The 25,021-nt window shown below is 41.5% G+C and overlaps 1 protein-coding gene across 1 annotated transcript in view; it reads right to left on the bottom strand.

Annotated features, from left to right (window-relative positions):
* Positions 1-25,021, bottom strand: part of RORA (RAR related orphan receptor A) — a 717,927-nt gene that overhangs the window by 175,626 nt on the left and 517,280 nt on the right. The window contains exon 2 of the mRNA XM_045899942.3: positions 8,808-8,837. Coding sequence (XP_045755898.1) covers positions 8,808-8,837 — 30 coding nt within the window. The remainder of the gene's footprint in view (positions 1-8,807; positions 8,838-25,021) is intronic.

Genomic DNA, 25,021 nt, shown 5'->3' with positions numbered 1-25,021 from the left:
GTCTTACAATTAGACCTTAAACCTGGGAAGATGGAGAAAAAGGAAAACACTCTTTCTCTTTAATAATCAGAACAGCCTTCCCTTTTTGGACTAGATCTTTCCTGCTCCATAAGCACTTTTGCTACATAGTTGATCAGAGGAAAGGCCAGAGAAGAACCTCTATCTAAGGATAAGAATTCTTTCTGATTTCGGAAAAGGGACTGAAGTACAGGAACATCTGCTTTATGTAACACTCACTAAATGACCGTGGCAATAAAAGCATTATTTAAAGGTCAGTGTATTTTTCACACACATTCTGTGGCTCCCCACTGGTTCTGAGATAAAGCCGAAACCTTATCTCCGCTCTTCTTGTCCTTCCTTTTCCTTGTTAATACTCTATTCTAGTTAGACAGGTCTACACAATAATCCCCCAAACACTCCTTGGTCTACCTGATCACACCTCATCCTTGCTACCCTTCTAGACCAAGCTTAGCTCACCACCAGCATCCCCAGCTCCAACTTGCATCATAACCCTGCATTTTCCTGCAATTCCGTCATTACAGAAATTTCCTCGAGGGGGTTTGTCCTTTCTCCTCAGATGCAGAATAATCTATTGGAGAATGAGGGTTAGGAGTTAAACTTTCTATACCACCCTGTGCCTAACGCAGTGCCAGGCACAGAGTAGGGATTAGAAATCTCAAGTGAACAAGATCTGTCTGACTCCCATCCCCATGCTCTTCCTCCAGGGAGTGGCTGTGGTCTGCTTTCCAGCGTTCCTTCCTCGGATCTCAGTATTACAGGGATCTGGATTACCTACCATACAATCCCCTCCCTCTCTCCTACAAAACACTTAAAATAAAAGATTTACAGAGTAAGTCTCTTTCACTGAATCTGAAGCTTAATCCTGCATATCCTAGCATTTTCTATTCCTCAATACGCCTTCTAATCATTATGCTTGGCTGTTAACTACTTAAGACATTAGGAGCTATAGTGAATGCCTAGGAGATCAACAAGTCAAACAAAGGAAAAAGTTATCACTCTTGCATAGGATAAATGTTTACTCAAAGGTGGAGGTGGAGTGAGTGGAGAACATTCCACTGTGGGGAATCCAGGAAAAAGGGTAATCAAATAGCTTGGAAATAAAAACCTCAGTTACCATAACATGCAGATATGGACATCAATTATAATCAAAGGGGACCATGTGACTACAAATATACTAACTTCCTGGCAGTGTAGCTGACAGAGTTACTATAAAAAAATTTGTGTAATTTATAAAAAAAGTTAATGTAAAACAATAACTTTCTTCATATTTCAAACACATTGGCATCTCCGTTTTTCCTACATTTTTATGCCTTTGGACACAGATCCCAATAAAGAGAGAAGCTGATATAACTGTAAATCTAAGGCTAAATTCAGGCATGCATAAGCATACTCAAAACCTAGATGTTTAATTCTCTTATGTATGCTTTTGATACATATTTCAACTCCCTAGGCATTCTTTTTACTTTCATGGTTTTGTTTGTTTTTGGTTGGGGTTCAGAGAAACCACAGTATCCTGAATCATACTACCTCTTAGTGGCAATGAAAGTTATACACAAATTATCAAGATGGTCTCACAAAAGAATAATGCACAAATTTGTTACAAATGTCATCAAAGTCCATTAAAGACTCTGTGGCAGTGAAAACGGATTCATGCTATAAGAAATATACATTACTACTAGTGTAGGGGACAGAACTATCTGGAAAGCAAAAGGAACCATTTTGAACTATTTTATTATGCAATCAGTTGAGTTGTATGAACAATGATATTAAATGGATGCTGGTTCTTTGATAAGTTAGGTTAGATGGTTAAAAAAGAGAAGTAATGATCATTTTAAAGTAAGAAGGCGGCATGGCTTTATGCAGACGACTTAATTTAAGTGAATTTTTTCATATAGTTTTTTTTTTTTTTTTTAAGATTGTATTTATTTTTTGACAGAGAGAGACACAGCGAAAGAGGGAACACAAGCAGGGGGAGTGGGAGAGGGAGAAGCAGGCCTCCTGCAGAGCAGGGAGCCCGATGCAGGGCTCAATCCCAGGACCCTGGGATCATGACCTGAGCTGAAGGCAGAGGCTTAACGACTGAGCCACGCAGGCATCCCCACATCCCCCTTTTCTATAGTCAGTTGGTTCACCAAGCTTAGAAGCCTTTATAGGTAAAATAGTCCTAAGTTTAAAGAACCTGAATCAGTTGCAGGAATGACGGTTACACTTGACTTTCTCCCTATAGTTTAGAGTAGAAGGACTAGAGAGGAATGACATTTGGTACTGTAGCAGCATTTAGGCTCTATGGAGTGGCTGTCAATCCTGGCTCCATCCCATCCTAGCTAGCTATAGGCTCCTGGGCCTCAGTTTCCACCTGGAGAGTGGAGACAGCAGCGAGATCTACCTGACAAGATTGCGGTAAAGATGAAATAAACGAACACTTACGAAGTGCTCAGAAAAGCATTTAGCACTTTGTAAGTGCTCCACAACATTGCGTCATGTTGAGATTGGAGAGAATGCTGTGGTGCTTCTGTGTGTGCAAGGAGTCAATCTACTCTGAGTCCCAGCTCTGCCCAACACCAGCTGGATGAATTTGCCAGTGTTTTCACTTCTTTAAGTTGCTGATCTCTCAGATAAATAGTCTCATCTAAAATGAGGATGCAGGTAGTACAAGGCTCACGGAGCTGATGAGAAGATGACATGAGATAATGCATGTAAAGCACTAAACAGAGCACCTGGACTATTAGAATTAACCGTTCAGGGGTGGCAGTTCCTATCTCCTGGTACTTCTCCTCCTATCCTAGATTCCTGCCATCACTGAACCAAAAGTAATGCGAGACTCTGTGACAGACACCCAGCCTTCTTTTTTTTTTTTTTTTTTAAAGATTTTACTTATTTATTTGAGAGAGAGAGAATGAGAGACAGAGAGCATGAGAGGGAGGAAGGCCAGAGGGAGAAGCAGACTCCCCGCTGAGCAGGGAGCCCGATGCGGGACTCGATCCAGGGACTCCAGGATCATGACCTGAGCCGAAGGCAGTCGCTTAACCAACTGAGCCACCCAGGCGCCCCGACACCCAGCCTTCTTTAAAGATCAACCCAACCATGTGTAAGAGTTTTACTAAATATATCATCTATCAAGTACATGCCAGCACCCGATAGGCTAGGCACTTGTGTTTTCTCCCTCCTAGCGATCAATACACCCTTTTGAACTTGTGTTACAAAATGGGAAAACAAATACTTTTCCAAATTCAATTCATGGATCTGATGTCCTCCTACTAACAGAGCAAACTTGAATCAACTGGATGTTCTGATGGAAACGCTTAACTACATATTCTGGGTGTTTTTTTTTTTTTTAATGGAATGAACTGTGGGTTTTCAGCCTATGCAAATCTTCTACCTTGGAAGAACTGAGTGGCAGGACCAAGTGCAGTCCATTTCTATCTTAATATGATGAGACAGAAATCTTGTTAAGCTCAGGCAGGGTTGGCTGTAGTCACACAGGCTGAGTCTAAACAAGGCAAACATTTTCAGGCAGTATGAGGGATTTTTTACTTCCTTGGGCTGGTTGATCTTGAAGGGACTAAACAGGTGTGACTCTGGGTGAGAATGGGAGATGAGCAGCAGGGAGAACGTTCAGCACCCAGGGTTAAATCTTTCCCTTTCCTTTCATCCTGCTGTATGCCTGGATCACAGTACCAGAATCCTGGATCGTCTAATTTTTTTCTCCTCTCCCACACTGCCAGCTTAGTCTGCTTTCCAGTTGTGAGCTGAATCTTCTGGAAATGGTACACGAGGCATTCGTGTTTTCAGTGACTATATCACCCCACTCACCCGGCCCCCACCCGGGGCCCCACCTTCAACCTAGTCTGTAAGGTCCTTGAGAGCAAAGAACCTGTTGGCACATAGTAGGTCCTCAGTAAACAGTTATCCATCGGTTAGCCCTCTAAGAGGCCAGCATCTATCTTTGGTCATGTACCATCAGCAGCAAGCTTTATGTCTGGGATGGCCAGTAGCCTCAGGAAGCCTGAGTAAGAAATAAATCCTCTGGCTACTTTGTGAGCACGGGGTTATCCCCTTTTCTGTTTCTCAATGGGTAGATGGAATCTGGATGAAAGCCTACTAAGAGAAGTTCAGTGTAGCTTCTTCTCAGGCCCGTCCTAATGATACACCCTGCCAGCAGCAATTGAAATTATCCTTGCGGTGAGTCACACCATGAATCACATGGGTTGTCACGGCAACCTATTAACTATATAACCAAAGCACCTTCCATTAGCTTTGCCAAGAATGGTTCCTGAGTTTTCCTGGACTGTGAAAATAGTGTGGGTGAGCCCCAAGTTTGGTGTTAAGAGTCTACAATCAAAAGGAATGGCCTCAAGGACAAGAAAAGAAAGCGAGAAAATAGGGTTATGTTAGTTCTTGGACCTCCTGAGTAAATGGCAACAATCGTGACAAATTGTTGGGTTGGTTTTGTGATATCAACAAATGCCTAAGGAGAGGAGGTTGAGGCCTCAAAACTAATTTTCTCTAAGTCAAATTCAAAACCAAGTCTCTACGGGTGAAAAGTGAATACATTAACCTATTCCACTTTAAATGACTGCAATAAACACTTTTTCTTTTTACAGATACAAAGGATTATTTCTCAAGGAAATATTCTGATTTGTACTAAAATATTTTTACTATTGAGAACTAAACTCTCTTCACAAATAATATAGCGCTTTAATTTTATATGTTAGGTATTAGCCTACTGCAAACAAACATTTGAAAATGTACTAAATTGCCTTTAATGGCTATTCATGTTAAAATTAAAATATTTCAGAAGACTCAGAAGCATATTTTACTTTGTTATTTACTGGGGAAAGCTGACATTAAATCGGATTAAACTGATACATTTTCCTGGCGCTTTACTGAGTTCCCTGCAATTTTCAGGCATGTGTAAGTGCCTGTTCTGAGTGTAGAAGAAAGCAAGCAGAACAGGCTTACACAGGAAGAATAAAGAATAGAAACATGGATGAGGACAGGAGGACATGACAAGGATCTGTTGCCTCTGGAAACTATCCAGGAGCCTACCTGATATCTTTTGGGTCTACACTGTGATGGTTGGCTGATATATACCCTAAGGTTATGACTCCATGATGCTAAACTTCCCAGTAGCTGGAAAGAGCTAAGAGGATCTGTTGCATTTGTTACTTTTTCACCTCCAAATCTGTCACATTCTAACATTTTAGTGTATGCGGAACTATCCAAGTAGAATGAGATTAAAAAGTCAGGGGCAAATGACCAGTTGTCCTTGGCAAATAATAAAAACCAAATCAGCCACTGATGCCATGAAAAAGATACTTATCCAACATGGTACCATTTCAGCAGGAAAGACACCAGAAAAAACTTGTGAAACACCCATCTTTAAAGTGTCCAACCAAATACAGGGGTTGTATAATCACCACAAAGATTAAACTGAAATTCTACACCACCCAGTGTAAAATTTATCTGATAGGTCCCTATCCCACAAGTAAAAACCTCCTTTTCTGTTCACATACCAAAACCAACAGCAACGTTTCCTATCACCAATTGAAGAACATCACAAATGAAAGCATTCTCTGACCAATCTGGTCACGATGACTTTGTACTAGAAGCCTCAAAGCTTTGCCTTCCCCCACCAGCCAAGTAAAGTTAATGACAAACACCACCAGTGCCCTTCTCAGGAACTCAGGAGAATCTGACTTCTCCAAAGACCACGCTTGTGAATTCCTCTGAAGCTACGAATCAGATTTCCTTTCCTGGGAATTTCTGGCTCAGCTCACCCAAAGCATTTTTATTTATTTATTATTTATTATTTTTTTTTAAGAAGCAATACCTATGCTTTCTAGATAACAAGGTGGCCTAAAATATTATCAGGTGTCACATCTCTTCAGGTTCATTTTGTGGTTCTTGCACGTCTGACTGGTGTACCTGTGAGCTGACACTCTGGCCTAATAATATATTCTGCAACTGTGCATGTTAATTTGTAAGTTGAACCATCGCTCTGTGAGGCCAGTTAGGAAACCCAGATTGAAATTGCTAATGCAGGGTGACTTTAGCTGTCGATGATTATGTAGTCAAGCCTTGACCAAGGTTTCCAGAACTCTGGCTAAAAATGGAAGTCTTGAGATAGTACAAAAATGAATTCACACACTTCACTGATAGTGAACCTTTTTGAAGAACAGATGTTAAGATGCTTTAAGAGGAGCTGGAATTTAAGCTCTTAAGAAAACTTACAGGCAAGGTAGGACAGTTTGGTTTTCAAGAAAAATCTGACAGATGCTAAAGAAGAAGTCATTTGGGTGACTGTTATGGGAGAAAGAACTGATTGATTTTCTTCCTCCTCACAAGTTGTAGGCCCTGTAGAGATGTTAAGATCAGAAATATGATGGGTTGTCTGCTAGGTTGGGTGACAAAAACAATCTCCACATTTAAGTGGCATAGAAGACTTTCACTAACAACTTGGACAATTCAATTTCTCCGTGGCATGTGCAAAGTTTTGTGTCAACTCTCCGTTCGGTTCCTATTCTTCCCAACTTGTCATTGGTCTGTTTTATCATGGGCCCTCTCCCCTAAATCATGAAAGTAAACATCAACAAAAAAACCCCAGGTGATTTCTGATCTCTTTTTGTCAGTTTAATATTTGAATTACATAAAGCGAGCTTTATTTGAAGTGTCTACATTTACTTGATGCTTAATGTCTAAGAATTTTCCTGCTGATTTCCATAGTTAGAAAGGCAATCAAAATCTACCCACTCTGGCTATATCTTGATTTCGTTTTAAAGCAGGTATATCTGATGGGGTTAAGTTAAGCCTTCGCTGTAAGGCCAACCTGGTTATATTGCCTCTTACTGGAACACCAGCTTTTCTTCACTAGCTACCACTCCCGTGCTGCCATCCAAATCCTTCCATGAATTTAAATCTGACCACGAGTTATTATTTCTGCAATAGGCCAATGAAATTATTCTCAGGGATGACAATTCCTTGAAGGTCCTCATGGATGGATGGTCTACATATTTACTAACATCTCTGGTCTCTGTCTTATTAGTTGAGGGGCACTCTTTGTATCCAATGGAGTTGAACTAGTGGTTTTATCCACTCATCCAAGAGCCAAGTCATAATGCAAATAGTCAGTGGCTTTCTGTGTATTGCCAGGTGGCCAGGAGTCCATACCCCAAACCACCATAAACAGTAGGCACAATCATCCGCTCCTGTTTGGGAGAGGCCCAGGACTGAGCTAGCAGAAAGACTGAATTACTTACCACCTCTAGAGTGGGTCCCTCCAGGCCAGGGACGAGCTCATGGGCAAGGCTGTGCAAGGAAGCGCTCTGTACCATGCCTGCCCTGCGGATATACAGAGGACTTCAGTCTCCTGCACTGTCAATCTCTCAGTCATCATGAGCTCAATTATGCACCGACAACAGCAAGAACAACAACAACAACGACGACAAAACAACCCCCAAAAAGCTAAGGGCCACAGACTACCGTGATGGAGGGACAGCCAACGGGAACTGTGCATTCGGAGATGGAGGTGCTGTCCTGATCATGTGTCCGTTACGGGCCTGACCTTTACTTCTTTCCTCAAACAAACATTCCATTGAAGCCCATGGGAGAGCCAGGTGGAGAAACTGCAGGACTGGGCCCTAAAAGTCAGGCCACCATTGAATTTGGTGGGGTGGGTTTTTTTTTTTGTTTGTTTGTTTGTTTTTTTGTTGTTTTTTTTTGCTTTTTTGTTTGCTACAAATACAGATAGACAGACAGACAAGCCCAAGAGCAGATTTCAAGAATCAACTGAGGCACAAGATAAACTACTTTGATGTTACACAGATTTTTTCCCCCAAATGTTTCACATGAAACCAAAAATTTTAAAAGCATAATTAGGAAAAATTTGGGGACACATCTTTGTCGGCCCTAAATTGTGCCATAAATATCTCCACTGCTTGCCTTAGAAGGATGCCCAAACACATCTCATGGGTAGCACATATCTGTGGTCTAAAATAGTTATCGAATTCTAATGACACTATTAATTCAAAGTCTAAATATGCTGGTCAAGTACAGTGAAAGTTGACTGCCTGCATCAATGACGGATTAGTTTCATCCTGAGGTTCAAAGCACAGTCAAACATTATTGCTCAGATTGCAAAATCACAACACTTTACGTTGACGTGAGTTTGTAAACTTATGGTGTAGTTCGAATGAAGGCAACTGATGAAAGCAGTTGAACCTGAGAAGTGGGAATGAATACAGAGTGTAAATCCAGCGCACATTTCCACATCAAACTACCGATGCCATTTACCAGGGCCCTCGTGGGCCACACTCATGGTCGAGCGACAGCACCTAGATTCCCAGTCAGTATCTCTGCGCACAGACACAAGTACAAAACGGCCTAAATCATGAACTAGTGGTGAGGAAAAGGAGACCAAAGTTTAAAAGAAATCAAGGTGATGTTTCCTAGAAACATACCAGCTCTTCTAAGAAGGATCCAGAATAGGGGTGATCAGTAAGTAATTAATTGATCCTCCTGACGAGGTTTTATGACTTTTTTCTAAAGACTAATGACCTGAATCACTAGAATTCATCAGACTACGTCTAGACTCTCTTTAACACACACTCAGTACAAACAGGTGGAGATGTACCACTTCCGACCACTACAGGTAGAGAAGTATGACCTCTGTTGACCATGGATCACAGCTGAAACATTAGTTTATACTTGAAGGGTCACAGCAGCCAGACATGTGCGAATTCCAACTCTTCAGAAAACTTTGGATAAAAATAAAATGCATTACTTACATGTATGTGTCTTCTTCGTTACTGAGATACCTAGAAGAGAAGAAATAATGACAAAGGTAAGAAAGGGTCCTGTGTGTGCCTCTCGGAATGCGTGTCATTCACAGCGTACTCAGGAGTGCATTTTCTCAGACGGCGATGCAGTGGCCGGGTTAGTCTCAGTCGTACCTGGCAGGGCCACTGGACCTACCCCAGAACGACAGAGCCGGGAGCGACAGTGACGGTAAACACCGCCTATGGGTTTAAGAGGTTATGGGGTGAAAAGCAGCAGCAGGGACAGTAATTAAACAGGGTGAGAGAAGCCTCTCCATTTTCATTTTAAATAGGGGAGATGATCATGTTTATAGGCAGAGCGGGGGAGATTTAAAACACAAGAGAGTGATGCCAACCTACTCAGACGAGAGTGAGTTGAGCAGCAGAGCAATGAATTTGCTATGGCCATTGATTCTGGGTTAACTTTTTATGGAAAATGACTGCCTGCTCACATAAGGCATAACTTTTTATGGCGAAGGAAAGAACATCCACAAAATGTACCTATCTGTCCATACTCATTGAAGTCAGAAGGGGTATGGCTGTTACTTCTCTGCGAATGGTACCAAAACGAACACACGCTGCACAAAAACACGAGGGATTCATGAGTCAGCACCCTTGCTGCTTCCAAGATGATTTACGGAGAGCAGGTGACAGATGAATGGGACTAAGCAAGATTCAGCACATAAGACCACAGAAGGATAACACGAACACACACTCCAGTGTTAACAGTGTTATCTCTGTTTCAGAAGGACTCCATTTTGAACTCTTTACGCTCTGTTCTTCTTAGGGGATATTCTTGAGACTAAATAGGCTCAAAGTAATACAACTCTTGAAAACATTTAGCCTGTGACTAAGAACTGTGGTAAACCTTGAAACTTTTTTCTTTTAAGTTATTAAGAGAACTATTTAACCCTCCTCTGGAAAGTAGTTGTTGAAAAGTTGTTGAAAAATTTGGCACCCACGTCAGACCCATTACTTAGCTATGGAACAAATCGTACAGGGAAGAAATCCGTTATGAAAATCCACGGTAGACATAAAAAAAAAAAAAAGAAAAAGTTAATTCCAAAGTTGTGTGCCAAGACCAAAATCACACATTTGCTCCCCCCCACAACTTTCCAAAGGGCTTATTTAGGGAAGCTGAAATTACATAGCCCAACTCAAATTCTTCCCCCCCCCCCTTTTTATTGAGGAAAACTAAACTATTGTTTTTCATCATGTTTGAGTTGGCTTCTCAAAGTGAAGTTAGAACCTTTTGCAAAGAGCCTTGAAGGCTCTCTCACACGGGAACTACAAAAAATGTTCTAGAATTTTTTTTGAAATAAGCTTTATCATGGGAAGGGAGCTTCCCCCAACAGCAACTGTGAGTAAAGTTTAAAATCTGAATACAATTTGCAACTCCAGCTCATGACACCAGCACCAATAAATTGATACATTAGTGCTCTTTCAGCATTATGAGGGCTATATGTGTACTTTCCTTAGGAAATAATGCTTTCTGTAAAATCACTTTGAAGAGAAAGTGCTTATGCTGTCACTCCTGATTATTCAGAACCTCCACACAATTGGATTTAACACAGCCCAAAACAGACCTATCTATATTCGCTGAGTGTGGAACTATTTTCTCCTGACATCCAAAGCCCTGATGAAAATACCACTGCTTTGACTTTTCTACTTAAATTTATTATACAGCGTGAGGTAGTGTTCTCATCAAATATTTTCATGATGATTACACTGATAATAGATTCTGAAAATCTTTCCAGGAAAGCTGCCTGATCTTTGAGATCACAGTAGCACAGAGCTAAAACCACTCACATCTGTCTCCAGGAGCAAGCATGACCCCAGCCAGCATCAGTGCCAACCTAGTCCCCCAGTTTCGGTTAGCGGCCACTTAATGATCGATACAAACAACTGGGGGATATACCCACATAAAAGTGGCCAGATTTAGCAGATAAAATGCGGGATGCCAGTTAAATTTGAAGTTCAGCTACTACTCTGCTGTGTATCCGAAATTCAAATTTAACTGAGCATCCCGTATTTTATCTGGCAACCCTAACCCATACAAATAAAATGTAAACGATATCTATTGTATACAGTGAAGAATATAAAATAAATTAATAGCACATTTTTATGGAGAAAGGCTTAAAAAACACAACCCTCTCCTGAAAGCAATATTTTTTTTTATAAAAAATGCATTATTTCTAATTATGGAGACAGGACTATGCATAATATTTAATTACTGTTTTTACTTCATAGCCATTATGAAGACAAAATTCTATTACCCCAAAAAAGCAAACAAACAAAAACAACATGAACACACAAAAGACAAATTTAATGGAACGATCAGAAAGTTTATTTGGAATCCCCTTCTTCCTCCTCTCCTGAAAATTAACATTTGTGATCAAACTAAGGTCTTGAATTTGTGTCACTCCTTTTTCTATAGAAGCTCTGGTACTTCATAGTAACTGACTCCATAGTAGTGTTAAAAAAAAAAAAAAAGCAAAAAACAAAGCAACAACAAAAAAAGTGGCACCTGGATGGCTGAGTTGGTTAAACGTCCGACTCATGATTTCGGCTCAGGTCATAATCTCAGGATTGTGAGATTGAATCTGACGTCAGGCTCCATGCTGGGCATGGAGCCTGCTTCAGATTCTTTATCTCCCTCTCTCTCTGTCCCTTCCTACCCAGCCCCCTGCTCTCTCTCTCTAAAAAAAAAATAAAAAAAGAAAGAAAGAAAGAAAAAGAAAAAGAAGAAAGAAAGAAAGAAAGAAAGAAAGAAAGAAAGAAAGAAAGAAAGAAAGAAAGAAAGAAAAGAAAGAAAAGAAAGAAAGAAAGATCTTCATTTCACAGATGGGTCAACTGAAGCTCAGGAAAGTTTAATTAGCACAGTAAAAAGCTTTCTGTGGAAAGCTAATATCCTTTTGGAAGCACATCCATGGCTCATATTTAAAAACCCTGGTATAGATAGTGCCTCTGAAAAGAGTAAATATTCAAAAAAAGATTTACTCCCAGGACCACATCACTCAGCAGTCAGTAAATAATTTAAAACTGTCCCCTGTCTTATCCCAACCAGGGAGCCTCCCCAGGGCTTGGGTGAATGCGGTCCTCAGACAGAGAAGCCTGTGTGCCCTAGTTTGCAACCAGCAGCCATTTCTTCACCCTTCATTGGGGGTGGGGTGGGTCTTCCCTTCTTTCTTCTCAGTCCCTCAGAGGTTGTAAGCTTCCTGTCTTTCCCACCAGAAAGTGTCTCCCTCACGAGACCACAGCAGTCATGCACTGCCCATTGTCATCCTTAGCACATCCAAAGCTAATGTTACCAGCAGCACCAGGAGCAGAAGCTCTGAATAATGACTTGTTGGAGAACCAGTTTTCTAAAGATAAATTATCATGAGTATTTAGTAGCGGCAAACAGCTCTAATTCTACCCAGGAGTAGAAAAGAATATACTTTTTAAAGGCAGCTCAAGATAGCTGAATTTGGAGTCCGGCTGACTTGGGCTTTCATTCGTGGCCCATACGCTTTCCTGACTCTTGGCTGAGAGGCCTTGGGCAAGTGACTTAACTTCTCTGGGCCTGGAATTTATAATTGTATATAATCATGATAATACTCAAAAGTCTGCTGTGAAAATTAAAATGAAATCAGGATGTGTAAAGAGCTTTCCAAACTGGGAAGTGTGAAACGTTAAAAGGGCAGGCAACGTGCACAGTCTTATTTTAACGGAGGCTGAATTAGAATGTTCTACCGAAAGCTACGTCATAGCTACTCCTGATGTCCCTGGGCTTCACGCTGACGTAGGGCCTAGGACTCTGGTTTTCAGACCAAGTGCTCTGACTTGAAAATTCCTAGTTGTTGGAGCATGAGACAGACAACCAAGTTCCTAAAAGTAAGTGTGTGCTGTTCTAGACCCTGAACTCCACTGGAGTCTTTACTCTCTGAAATCCAGGGAAGACACTTGCTCATTGGCAAGTGGGCTAGCTAGGCTGCTGTTGAGCACGGGCAAGGGACTTTGATCACCACCACCAAAGGGTGTCAAACTGAGTCCAGCTGTTGTGAAGGTTTTGATTCACTTCCAAGTGACTGGGAAGAACACCAAGATCCTTTCACTGAGATTTGCAAACAGGCCACCAAGCAGAGTAATGCTCTCTGCAGAGACTGTGACGGCAGGGAGCTGTGGGAGAGTGATGGGGAGGCGCCGGGGCTCAGTGACCTGAGCCAACAGTGAACTCACTGGTTGATTTGGGCAAGTCACTTAACTTCTCTGGGCCTTAGTTTTCTCATCTGTAGAATGAGATGGTTGAACTGCATGATTTCTTAATTTTCCTTCTAGTTTATTGATCAAGGGCTCCTTGCCCTGCTTTCTAGCTATCAGACCAAACCTCCTCTTTTTAAGCAACAGGCTGCCAGATCTATTTCTCACTGTACAAAATCTAATGTAGCTCACAATCAAAGGTAACCCCCCGAAACTTTTTTCTTTTTGCCTTTAAAAACCAAAGAAGAAAGAAGGCAATACCCACAAAAGGTTATATAAGTAAAAGCTACACTTCTTTTGGGTGATATTTTAAAATTATCTGGGCTAGAGAAAAATGGTACCTTTTGATAAAGTTGCAAGACTCCTTATATTTCACCCAGATCATATATATATATATATAGAGAGAGAGAGAGAGAGAGAGAGAGAGAGAGAGAGGAGAAAAAGAGGAGAAAAGAGAAGAGAAACATTTCCAAGTGACGCTTTAAGAGTAATTTCTAATTTAATACCAGAACATCAGTTTTAAATTGTCAATTAATATCCTTAAAATTAAGAGGAAAAATCTCCACAAATCCTCTACTCAAAGGAGGGCTTCTAATCTAGCAAGAGTGCCTCTTACTCTATTTAGCCGACCATGCTTCAAAGTAAAGCATAGGAAATGTCATGAAAATACCACAAATTTATCACTGTCACGGTTATCAGTCGTTTCAGAGTTATAGCTATCACAGAGCAGAGCACTTTAGGATTGTAATCTGATATTTCCAATCAGTGCCAAATCTTGGACCAATTAACTTCCTTGATGGACTTCTTACTGTCTCTTGGTTTCTAGGCAATTGTCTGGGGACCAAGTTTAGTTTAACTTTTTTTTTTTTTTGGTAAGAAATGGCAACTTTCGGGGCGCCTGGGTGGCTCAGTCAGTTAAGCGTCTGCCTTCAGCTCAGGTCATGATCCCAGGGTCCTGGGATCGAGCCCCGCATCAGGCTCCCTGCTCCGCGGGAAGCCTGCTTCTCCCTCTCCCACTCTCCCTGCTTGTGTTCCCTCTCTAGCTGTCTCTCTGTGTGTCAAATAAGTAAATAAAATCTTAAAAAAAAAAAAAAAAGAAATGGCAACTTTCCTCCTCTGCAGACGTCCCAATCAGTAAGCTAGCATTTCCGGAGGCCCTGCGTTCTAGACAAGACCCTAACTACAGAGGTGTGCCTTTACCACTTTGCCATTATTCAGCCTGTGTGCCTTCTCTTATTCTCTTTCATACAACAGAACAGTTGTCGAGATCCAGATATTTTCCACGAGGATAAGCTCTGTGTTAGAATACAAAAAAAACAAAAAGAAAAACAAACACAACAAAGGATACCTAAAATGAGATGCAGTGAAGTTTTCTTTTCTTCTTCCTTTTGTTTTTAAATATGTTAACGTTTCTTGGGGCTCCTGGGCGGCTCAGTCGGTTAAGCGTCTGCCTTCGGCTCAGGTCATGATCCCAGGGTCCTGGGATCGAGTCTCGAATCGGGCTCCTTGCTCAGCGGGGGATCTGCTTCCCCCTCTCCCTCTCCCTCTCCTCCCTGTTTGTGCTTTCTCTCTCTCAAATAAATAATTAAATCTAAAAAAAAACCCAGAACAACACGTCAATGTTTCCGTATTTCAAGTGACTTTGTGTGACAGGGAGGAGATGTGCTAAATGATAATTAACAAAATCTTTAACTGGCCGACTCATGCATCTACACTAGACCCACACATTAACTCTCAGTTTGATTTCTAGAAAAGGAGCCTCCAAATCTGAAGGCTTTCACAGGATTTATTCTCCCTCTTCACAAGGTGAACGATTTAAGTAAGACGCCCATTATTTAAGCTGCGAGGTCTTGGGCCAATGGCCTAACTGCTAAGTCTCCATTTTCTTACCCATGAAGTAGGGGCAAAATTCTCAGTGCTGGGTTTATAATAAGGTTTCAGTGAGAGAATTCACCTGGGGCATGTAGCAGAGTGCCTCTTTCCTACTCAAGACATTTCTATTAGCAGACACTTAGCACTGGACAAACAGAGAGCTATCCCCTAGGTGGACACAGGCATACACAACAGGGCAATGAGCTCATTAAAAAGATGTAGAATCTGGCAAATGAGTGTTTGAGAGCTCAGGCAGAACTTTCCAAATAAAATCTGGAACAGTTAACCTCCTTCCTGCCATATTATCCACGAGCATAGTGCAAAGGTTGCAAGCTGCTGGGTCTGCTTGCTCCCTCCTCTACTTTTTGACTTCCTCATTGTAAGAAGCTTGTAGTTAAAAGAGCAATTTATATGCAGTGAATGAACACTAGCTAAGAAACAAAGCCCAGCGTTTAGGGGTTTTGTTCTTGTTTTTGAATGGCTAACAACTGTTTCATAAAGAAAAAAACTATCACTTTGTGTTGGCCCTATGCCCTCCCTCCCCCAATCCTGAGCTGTCCTATGAGCTTGCTCCATTCCATAAGCAGTCAGGAGAGAATCTATGCAGGAGGAAGAGCAGGAACACAGCCCGAGTGCGGCCTCACCAAACAGAGTGATGTTACAAAACAATGTCCTTGTCTAGGACAAAAGAGCTATTAATGATAATCAGTACATATTACTGAAAGTGTTCCAAGTAATCTCTGGACTTTGTTTCAAAAATTCTTAATGGACACTAATGCTTAGAGTTCACTCAAAAGAGAAATAAATTATGTGCCAGGGTTGCAGGGACCAAGGACAACACTCGGAAGGCATCAAAGCATTAGCAATGTTACGACAATCAAACATTTTGTAATTGCATAAAAAGCCTTTAAAAATCATTTAGAAATACTAATTATGAAGATAAATAATACTTTAATGTGAGCTTTCTTTTGTGTTGATTTGAGCCTAGGTTGAGCTCCTTCGGTAATAATATTTCAGCTCTTTTACCAATCAAGGTGCTTTATGCAACATGAAAAAAATCTCCGTTTTAGTGTGAAAAATAGAATGGACACTGATAAGAGGATTTTTTTTTCTTCTGTTTTTTGAATTAAAACAATTGTGTGTGTGTGTGATTGCCTTCCATCTCTAGGTCATATTTCCTGACATTTGTGCCCAGAAATATCTTCTAATTTTAGGCAGGCAGGCCAGAGCTATACCCGCTCTCAAGCCCTGCCTTTATCTTTGACAAAACAGTACCAAGAACAAAACCTCATTCCCAGTCCCTCAGCAAAAGCACCATAAAGACACCATCAGTCTATCCTAGAACGAAATTTTGAGACGAAACTTATTTGGGAAACATCCATCTTGTCCCTTAGAGATTACTATCTAATGCATTATGAAAAGTCCATACCTAAGGAGGTAATTTCTCCTCTTGTGACTTGCTGGTACCAAATGCATGATTAGCACTAAAGGACAGTAAGAATGACAAGAATTCTTGTTCTTTCAAATTGATTTCCTTTTATCAAGTCTCTATACTGAAAATGGAGCTACCCATTAAATATTACTCAGTTGACTTAAATCTGCTCTTGGAGCTCTGAGCAGAGATGTGAACTGACAACCATCAACACTTTCAGCTTAGCCTTCTGGAATTGAGTAGTTTCCCAAGTGAATAATTCAGTTCAGGTAAAAGTCAACAGCTCTCACCATGCTTTTCCAGGAAATGCTTTACCTTCTGCACCTCTGAAATTTGTTGAAATTGTTTATCTTTGCCACTAATATGGGCAGGTACTGACTTGAACTGTCCGTAGGTGACTTGCCTGGATGCTGTCAAGCACATGGCTATAGTTGCAATCGCCAAACTCAAAGCTACCAGAACTGGTTGGAGGAGGATGACCTGAAGATTATAGAGTTGTGGCCCCAAAGCAAGTCAGGAACGACAGACGCTTTTCACATATTCTGCCCTTGTGTAGACAACCTAAATCATACCTCATGGAGAGTATCAGGTCAAGGCAAGCGATGACTGAAGAAATCTCACCTAGTCTGCAGCCACCTCAAAACCAAAATCTGCTCCCATTGGCACAAGCATGGGTAGACCAAGGGTATACAAAATAGGAGACAATTCCATGAGTTCACTCAGGTCTCAAATCACCTAGAAAGGAGAGGGAATCTGAAATGCAAACAATGGGAATTTGGTTCTAAATTTTGAGGATATGAGCTCTACTGTCAGAATCAGGGTGAACACTAACAGCCACAGGATCCAGGTGCTAGGGAGCCTGCGTGGCTCAGTTGGTTAAGTATCCGACTCTTGGTTTGGGCTCAGGTTGTGATCTCAGGGTCATGAGATTGAGCCCCAAAGCCCCATGTCGGGCTCCCCACTCAGCAGGGAGTCTGCTTCCCCTCTCCCTCTACCCCTCCCGCAGCACGCACTCTCTCTCTCCAAAATAAATAAATAAATCTTAAAAAAAAGCCACAGGGTCCAACGGGATATCAAATAAATATTGATATTTATTTTTAGTGGAGAGGTGTCTTCAACTATTGCTGAACATATAGGATACTATTTAAAGATCTGTAAAAGATTTCTAAAAATGCCAACATTAATCATCTTGAAAGAAAAAAGATGAAAACTCCAATTAAATATGTATTTTGTAGCCTCTCCTCTGATGACAGAATTTTAAGCAGTTTTGTCTGGATTGGCTGCTGCCGGGTGATAATTCAAGAAAAGAAAGTAGTCACCAAGGTATTTCCTTTGCATTCACAGAATTTATCGAGTACGAAAATTACTAGATCAGATGAATAAACTCTTTTCCCATATGAGATTTAGAGTTGGGAAGCTTCGATTCCAGTCTTAGCTCAGTCACTTGCCAGATGTGTGAATTTGGCCTAGATACTTAATCTCTCTGAATCTTAGTTTCCTCATCTCTTAAAGAAGGGGAAAAAAATCTTTTCTTCTTCCACCTGGTAATTTGACCACTAGAAATGTAGGCTTTAAGAAGTAATTATGGATATACACAGGGTTTTCATGGTAGCATTGTTGCCAACAGCAAAAGGTTAGGGAGGAACCACCCAAATGTCAGTAGTATAGAGGATGAGTTAAATAAACCATGGTATATCTATGTAATGAAATACTCTGCCATCAGTAACTAATGAAAGCTTAATTGCATTGCAAGATGTTCTAGCTGTCTTCAGAGAAACAAACAAACAAACAAAAAAACCCTCAAACCCCCAAAGTACAGAATGACTCCATTTCTGTGAAAAGAAGAAAAAATAAAATAATAAAACTATATAGAAAAAAAAGACTAAAAAATATGCACCAAATTAATGAGAGTGGTTACCTCTGAGTGGAGGAATTCTGGATGATTTTTTTCATTTCTTGGTCTCTACTTTCGAAATTTTCTATAATAAAACTGTGTAAATAACATTCTAAGACTAAGAAAGAAAAGCTAAAATACCCACCTCCCAGGGTTACTGTGAGGATAAAATGAAATAATGAATGGAAATGTTAATTTTGGTTTTTTTTTCCTTATTATCCCAACATCATCTCTTTGTGACCATTAGGAAACCTGGTTTCCTATGGCAACTCCTAACTGCATTATACTTTCCAGGCAACTCTTTCTGAGTCTGAAGTATAAGCTCCATGACATAGCTGGCATCTTTCGGGAAGGCTTCATGGTGATGGACAGTCTGAGGGTACTGGACAAAATAGTAATCAAACCACTAATCCATGTGCTGAAAAAGGTCTGAAAAATAAGCCTTGTTTAGTTCAGTGTGTTTTATATAATGTCACAGAATCATTGAGAAACCTAGACTCTGATGTTGGGTGACTCTTGACTCCTGGGAAAACAATGATCCTTTAGCTACCAGATAGAAGCTCAGTTTATGCCGATGACTACAAGATATCTGCACCATGGGTTTGTGGAGATCTCTATGGAGCAGGTGCAGCCTCAGAGACTGATCACAAACCCCTCAAGGCAAGAGTGAGTCCTTTTGTCATTATCCCCTGAGAAGTCTCTGGGACTTATTGCCATGAAATGTGAAGAGCAGGGTTTTGGAGACAGGCAGACCCAGGCTGCACGCCTGACTTCATCACCGTCACTAAGTGACCATCGCTGGAATCATTTCTCTTTAGGCAAGTTACTTCACCTGAGTCGTAGTTTAAATTTCTGTAGGATAGAGGTAAGAATGCTGCTGTCTTTATAAGAGAAAGAAGAAGGAGACTGGGATACAGAGACACAGAAGATACACAGAGAAGGTCATGTCAAGATGGAGGCAGAAATTGGAGTCATGCGGCGATAAGCCAAGGACTGCCAAGGATGGCCAGAAACTACTGGAAGTTAGGAGAGAGGCTTCCAGAAATTCTTCTCTAGAGCCTTCAGAGGGAGCATGGCCCTGCTGACACCTTGGTTTTGGACTTTTAGCATCCAGAACTGTGAGAGAATACATTTTTGTTGTTTTAAGCCACTAATTTGTGGCATTTTGTTACAGGAGCCCTAGGAAATTGATTACAAAGGTCTAGGAAATTTTGAGTTTATGGTATCTTGACAATACTCTGGGGTCTTTCAAAAATACAGTGTGGCAGTTTTCTTGCTGCCCTTCCAAATCCATTCTCCCATTCTTCCACAGCACGCACCTTTTTGGTGGGCACACAGCAGCCCAATTAGAGACTACATTTCCCAGAGTCCCTTGGGGCTGGGTAGAGCCATAAGACTAGGTTCTCACTAAGAAATGTGAGCAGAAAGGGTGTGTGGAAATTCCGTGTCACTTAAGAGGAAATTGCTTGCCTGGGATATCCTGTGTCTCTCTTCTCATGGACTGGAACTTGGATGAGGCCATGACCCTGCTCCAACAGTGAGGACTGCACCTTTGGAGACAGGACCCGAGAACTCGTAAGCCTGCTTGCTTCCCTGGCAGTTTCTACTGGGTCAAACACCACAGGAGAAAGAAGCAAACTTCTACCTCATATGAGCCACTGTGTTCTTGGGTCTCTGTTATTATCCTAACAAATACATAAGGTTAAGAAACAACTACAGTTTATAGCTTAGAATCACCAAATGTTAGATCTGGAAGAGACAAGAAATTGTATCTCTCCCTGGAAAAAGACAGAAAACTGGGCCTGAGAGGGACTAGGTGACTGGTTCCAAGTCAGCCAACCAGTAAGAGGCAGAGCAGAGAGCAGCACTCAGCTCTGTCGGCTCCGGGGCCTGGTACATTCAAGTCTTCCTGTTATCGTACAAGACATCTCAGCTGGACCCAAGGAGGTTTCACCAGCATCATTTACAAGCCTCCTCCAGGCCAGAGCAACTTTTTGAACTGTTAATCAGTTAGTGCTCAAGTTCCTTCCATGGCTCATGAGGTTCTCCACAAGCCTCCCTGGTTCTCCACCTCATGTCCTCTTCTCTCTGCCTCGTCTCTCTTGCTCTTCTACATGGACCTTCTTGAATTTTCTCTAAAGCTCTAAGCTTGCTCTGGCTTGGAATCCTTTCTGCTTGGAATTCCCTCTGCCTGGTTCAATTTTCCTCTACATCTCCCCAGGCCTTCCTCACAGCCACTCAGATCTCTAAGGTGGAATGCTCCCTACCGGCTTATCTAGACTTGTGTTCCCACATTATTCTCCATTTTGCTTTACTCTTCATAACAGTGTTTCCCTCCCTCTGACATTGTATTAAATAGCCGTTGTATGCCTTTCCAGTAATGTCAAATCTTAAAGGCAGGGACTTCATGTTCCTGGATTATCATTGTATTTTTGAATGCTGACAATGGTGCCTGGCACATAGTAGGAGCTCAAGAAACTCTGTCAAATGAATGAATAAAGATGGCTCCCCAAAGCCACATGTCTAGTTTACCAATTGCGCCCTCAAAGCCTAGTCTTCTGGAAATGTATGGACAACATAGGAGAACAGAAATGGTGAGGCAGGGGCTAAATGAGATGGTCTGGGGGCACAGAAGGAAAGGTTTGCATGGGTGAAGAGAAACTGCAAAGCTACATACAAAGAGAGAGGGGGAGAGAACACATACCAACCCCAGGGCCTAAAGCTGAGGTCAGGCAATCAATAGAAAAGTTAAAATGGCGCTCTTAAACACTTCTGATAAAATCAATTTGGTCATTACCACAGCTGAACATAGGGCACAAAGGCCTCATCTGTTAGAAAGATCTTTATGATCTTGTTAACGGATCCCCGACACAGAAGCTGTAAAGGTTATAACCCAACTTGTAAAGCTAATCTCATATTGGCTCTGGGATAATAAAGAACCGACAGAAAAATTCCCACTTAACCATATGTTATAGCAAGAAGAAGAGCTTGCGTGACTTGTCCTATGGCAATTCAGAATAGTTTAACTGTCCCATTTCTGAGACTGAGAAAGCAGTTTTGGAAACAATTTTGGTATTCAGGGTTCTTAGAAACAACAGCTTAGAGGTTAACTTGGGTTTAGCCATCTTCCTTCTATTCAAAGTGATTTAAAAATAAAAGTCAGGATTTTTATTTTTATTTTTTAAGATAGCTCTGTTCTATATTTGTATACCGCAGATGAAATCCCTGGATTATTATTATTATTTAATATGTAAGTTTGGGTCATTCTTCAATAGAGTAATGCAGCATTATTTCTCGATCATACTCCTTTGGACCGTTTGGTCCAGATCATGTCTGTGGGAGTTAGTGCAGAAAGGGAAAACCAGTTTATGCTCCATAGCAGGTCCAGAAGACAAAACAAAATAACCATCTCAAAACCTTTCTGAGCAGCCTTGAAAAGAACACAGGGGAGAATGGGAGTGCATCAGGCATTTAGCGCAGACTGAAATCTGAAACATGTAGGGATGAAATGATACAATGTCTGCAATCTGCTTTAAAATGCTTCAGCAAAGCAAAAAGGGATAGATGAAGCACTGGGCACAAAATCTTGATTAAGTGTTCAATCTGGGTGTTTGGTATACAAGAGCTCACTGGGCCGTTGCCTCTCTTTGTGTGTATGTTTGAAATTTTCATAATAAAAGGCCCTTACTGGCTGGAAAACTTTAAGAAGAGGCCCAGTCTCCCTCACATAAAGCGTGTGAGAGATTCCAGCCCCCCCCCCCCCCCCCCCCCCAGCATGTAGAATAGGCCGCAGTCATAGCTCCCCCAGCTGCTGAAGAAAGTGTTTCTCCCTAGAGCAGGTTTGAATGCTTTGGAGACCAGATACCTTCAGAATATGTATTTTATTTACCTAGCCATTTATTTTACTTATAAAAAGAAACATTTAATAGCTTTTATCCCTCCTCCTTAAAGTCTTGTTTTCAATGGGGTCTTAATCTTGCCCATGGTGGTTCTGTCAACTCTGATACATTTTAGGAACATAACCTCATTGGTTAATGAGAAAGTACTGGAATTTGTTATGGCCATGTGAAGGGAGCACACAGTAGAAAATAAATCAGAAGACCTGACTTCGAATTCCACCTTCCCCTGCCCTGGCTCTCTGCCATCTTCTTACTATACTTCGATGAGTCTACCCTCTTGACAATCTTCTGCATGGTTCCCTTTGTTCTCAGCAGCCCATGTTTTGTGGGTTGGATGAAAGTCCCATCAGTGGCATATAACAGCAGCCCTCCTTAAAAGCGGGCCACTTCTACTACACAGAAACCTATATAAATCAGAGGTTCCTTGGTTAATGATTCCAGACAAGAACCCGAGAAATCCTGGCTACTTTCTTCGGTGGTTATTTGAAGGCAGATGGTTATTCAGTCCCTTCACAGGTACTTTCAGTTCATCATTCAGACTAGCAATCTGATCTTCATTCAAACAAGATGTAGCATTTCCCCAACAGGGTGTTGTTGTTGTTGTTTCTTGAGTCTGACATTTTCAAACTCCCTTGAAGATTATCCAAGGTCAACTTGCAGTTTGCCATTGTAACAACAAAGTCACTGTCATACGGTTGCTGCATATTTTCAACCCACCTTTCTGATGTCCTCATCTCTGTGAGGTAAGTAGTGAAGATACTGCCGAACCACTTCTCAGTGAGGAAACGGGAGTGCCAGAAGGGTGGAGGAGCATGCTGAAGATCAAGTGGCTCTTGTATGACGGAGCTGGGGGCCAAAGCTCAGTCATGGGGCGTTTTCAGTGGTCACTGTAGTTCTTTCTTTCTCTGGCCAAATCCTTTAAGTGCTCCTCCTGTGGCTGCACCAAGAGCCAAAGGCATCCAGCAAAAAGCATCAGAGACAAACGTGTATATCCTGGGTCAAAGAGTTGCCTGTAGTCTCCCCTCACTTCCACCAGCGATAACTTTTTTTTTTTACTAACAGGCTCTTCTGGCTTTACATTCTGGTGTCCTTTCTCATTTTGTGCAGTTTGGATTTGGTAAACCAGTGTTTAGATGGTATACAGCTGTACAAATGTCCTTCTGGTCTACCTCCTGAACCAGAGACTAGAGAAGCCTTGCCCAAGCCTTGAGGACACTCCTAACTACCACAGTGAGAGAATGGACTCCCTATGAGAGTATATTATCCAAACTCTGTCACACACAGCTATGTCTTCCACCCTCTGGCTTTCACTCACACAACATTAAAAACAGCACTCCCAACGCCTATATGAATTTGGAAATCAACCCATATCCAGTTGAGGTAGCTTTAGTTACCTCTAATTTCAAAGCTGTCACTAATTTAGTCCCAGAGTCAAAGGATAGCTTGAAACTCTTTGAATATCTCACTAACGAACAATGTATGAATAATCTTAATTTTTCAGCTCAAAGTGGAATTTGTTCAAGTATGAAAATTCAGACTTGCCAGCTATGCTGCCCCTGGTTGTCTGTATGTTTGTTCTCTCCTTGTCCCACATTGTCAAGCACTATGTTAGGTGATGGGGATGGCCAACGAGATAGCAGTGATCCCTGTACTCATGGTGAGTATGAGTATCAGCCAGAGTCTCAACTGGGGACCCAAATTCCATCCAGCCATCCATGTTGCATGAGCCCTAATCCACATTCCTAGCAGTCACCTCTGCTCCCTCACGAAGCCCAGATATTGTTCATCACATCCATGAGCTTCAAGAACAAGAAATGTTTTGGAGGGGGGGGCATTGAAAAAAAAATGCAAGCTTATGTTAATTCAGCCCAACTCTGAGCACATTCTCTTTCCATCCTTGGTCACTTGAGGCCCTGTTGACTTTTTTCAGGTGCCTATGTCCATGAAGAAATGCATGGGACAGGGACCTCTTCCCCACTTCCTGCTTATATATTTTCCCCTACAAATGTCTTTTTTTCCCCTATGGATATCTTTTTTTTTTTTTTTTTGCATTTTAAATGATCCTTATACATGATTTACATATTCCAGATAGTTCCTACAACTACTATATGATGAAGACAACAGATTCTGTTACTCTGTCTTTGCACAGAAGAAAGCTGTGCTTCAGCTTCCAAGGTAACAGAACAAATAAAACAAGCCATCTCCCTGATGCCAATATGGGAAAGGTCAGAGAGCTTTGAGCTCAGACATCAGGAACCTTTCAGCCAACTCAACATCCTCCTGATTTTTAATGTTTCCCCCCCCGTCATAGTCATACTTGTCACTTACTGAAGAGTGCTTTAAATATTGCTACAGAAGATACACAGATAAAACAAGTAAACTTTCGGGATTTTAGTTTCAGCAAATGAAGGCAGAAGTGACTAATCGGAGTGACCGTGACTGTGTCAGGACCATCCACGTCAGAGCCAATCGGCCTCAGCTGGCAAGTTTGGCACCAAGCATTGCTTCCACGACCACCAATGCCTCAGATAAACCAGAGAGCTGCAGAGAATTCTAACATCACTTCTAAGCTGACAGACGTCTTTTTTTTTTTTTTTTAATAAATTTTTATTTGCGAGAGAGAGAATGAGAGACAGAGAGCATGAGAGGGAGGAGGGTCAGAGGGAGAAGCAGACTCTCCGCTGAGCAGGGAGCCCGATGTGGGACTTGATCCTGGGACTCCAGGATCATGACCTGAGCCGAAGGCAGTCGCTTAACCAACTGAGCCACCCAGGCGCCCTGACATTTAACTTTTAACTAATATTTACTTTGCTCAAATCTTTATAATTTTTTTAAAAGATTTTAT

Source organism: Mirounga angustirostris, unplaced genomic scaffold (assembly GCF_029215605.1).
Source record: "Mirounga angustirostris isolate CCGP_5_RB_7025 unplaced genomic scaffold, mMirAng1.0.hap1 SCAF_9, whole genome shotgun sequence".
NCBI classification, from domain to species: domain Eukaryota; kingdom Metazoa; phylum Chordata; class Mammalia; order Carnivora; family Phocidae; genus Mirounga; species Mirounga angustirostris.
The sequence above is the reverse complement of the archived record's forward strand: the minus strand, read 5'-3'. Positions and strand labels throughout refer to the sequence as shown.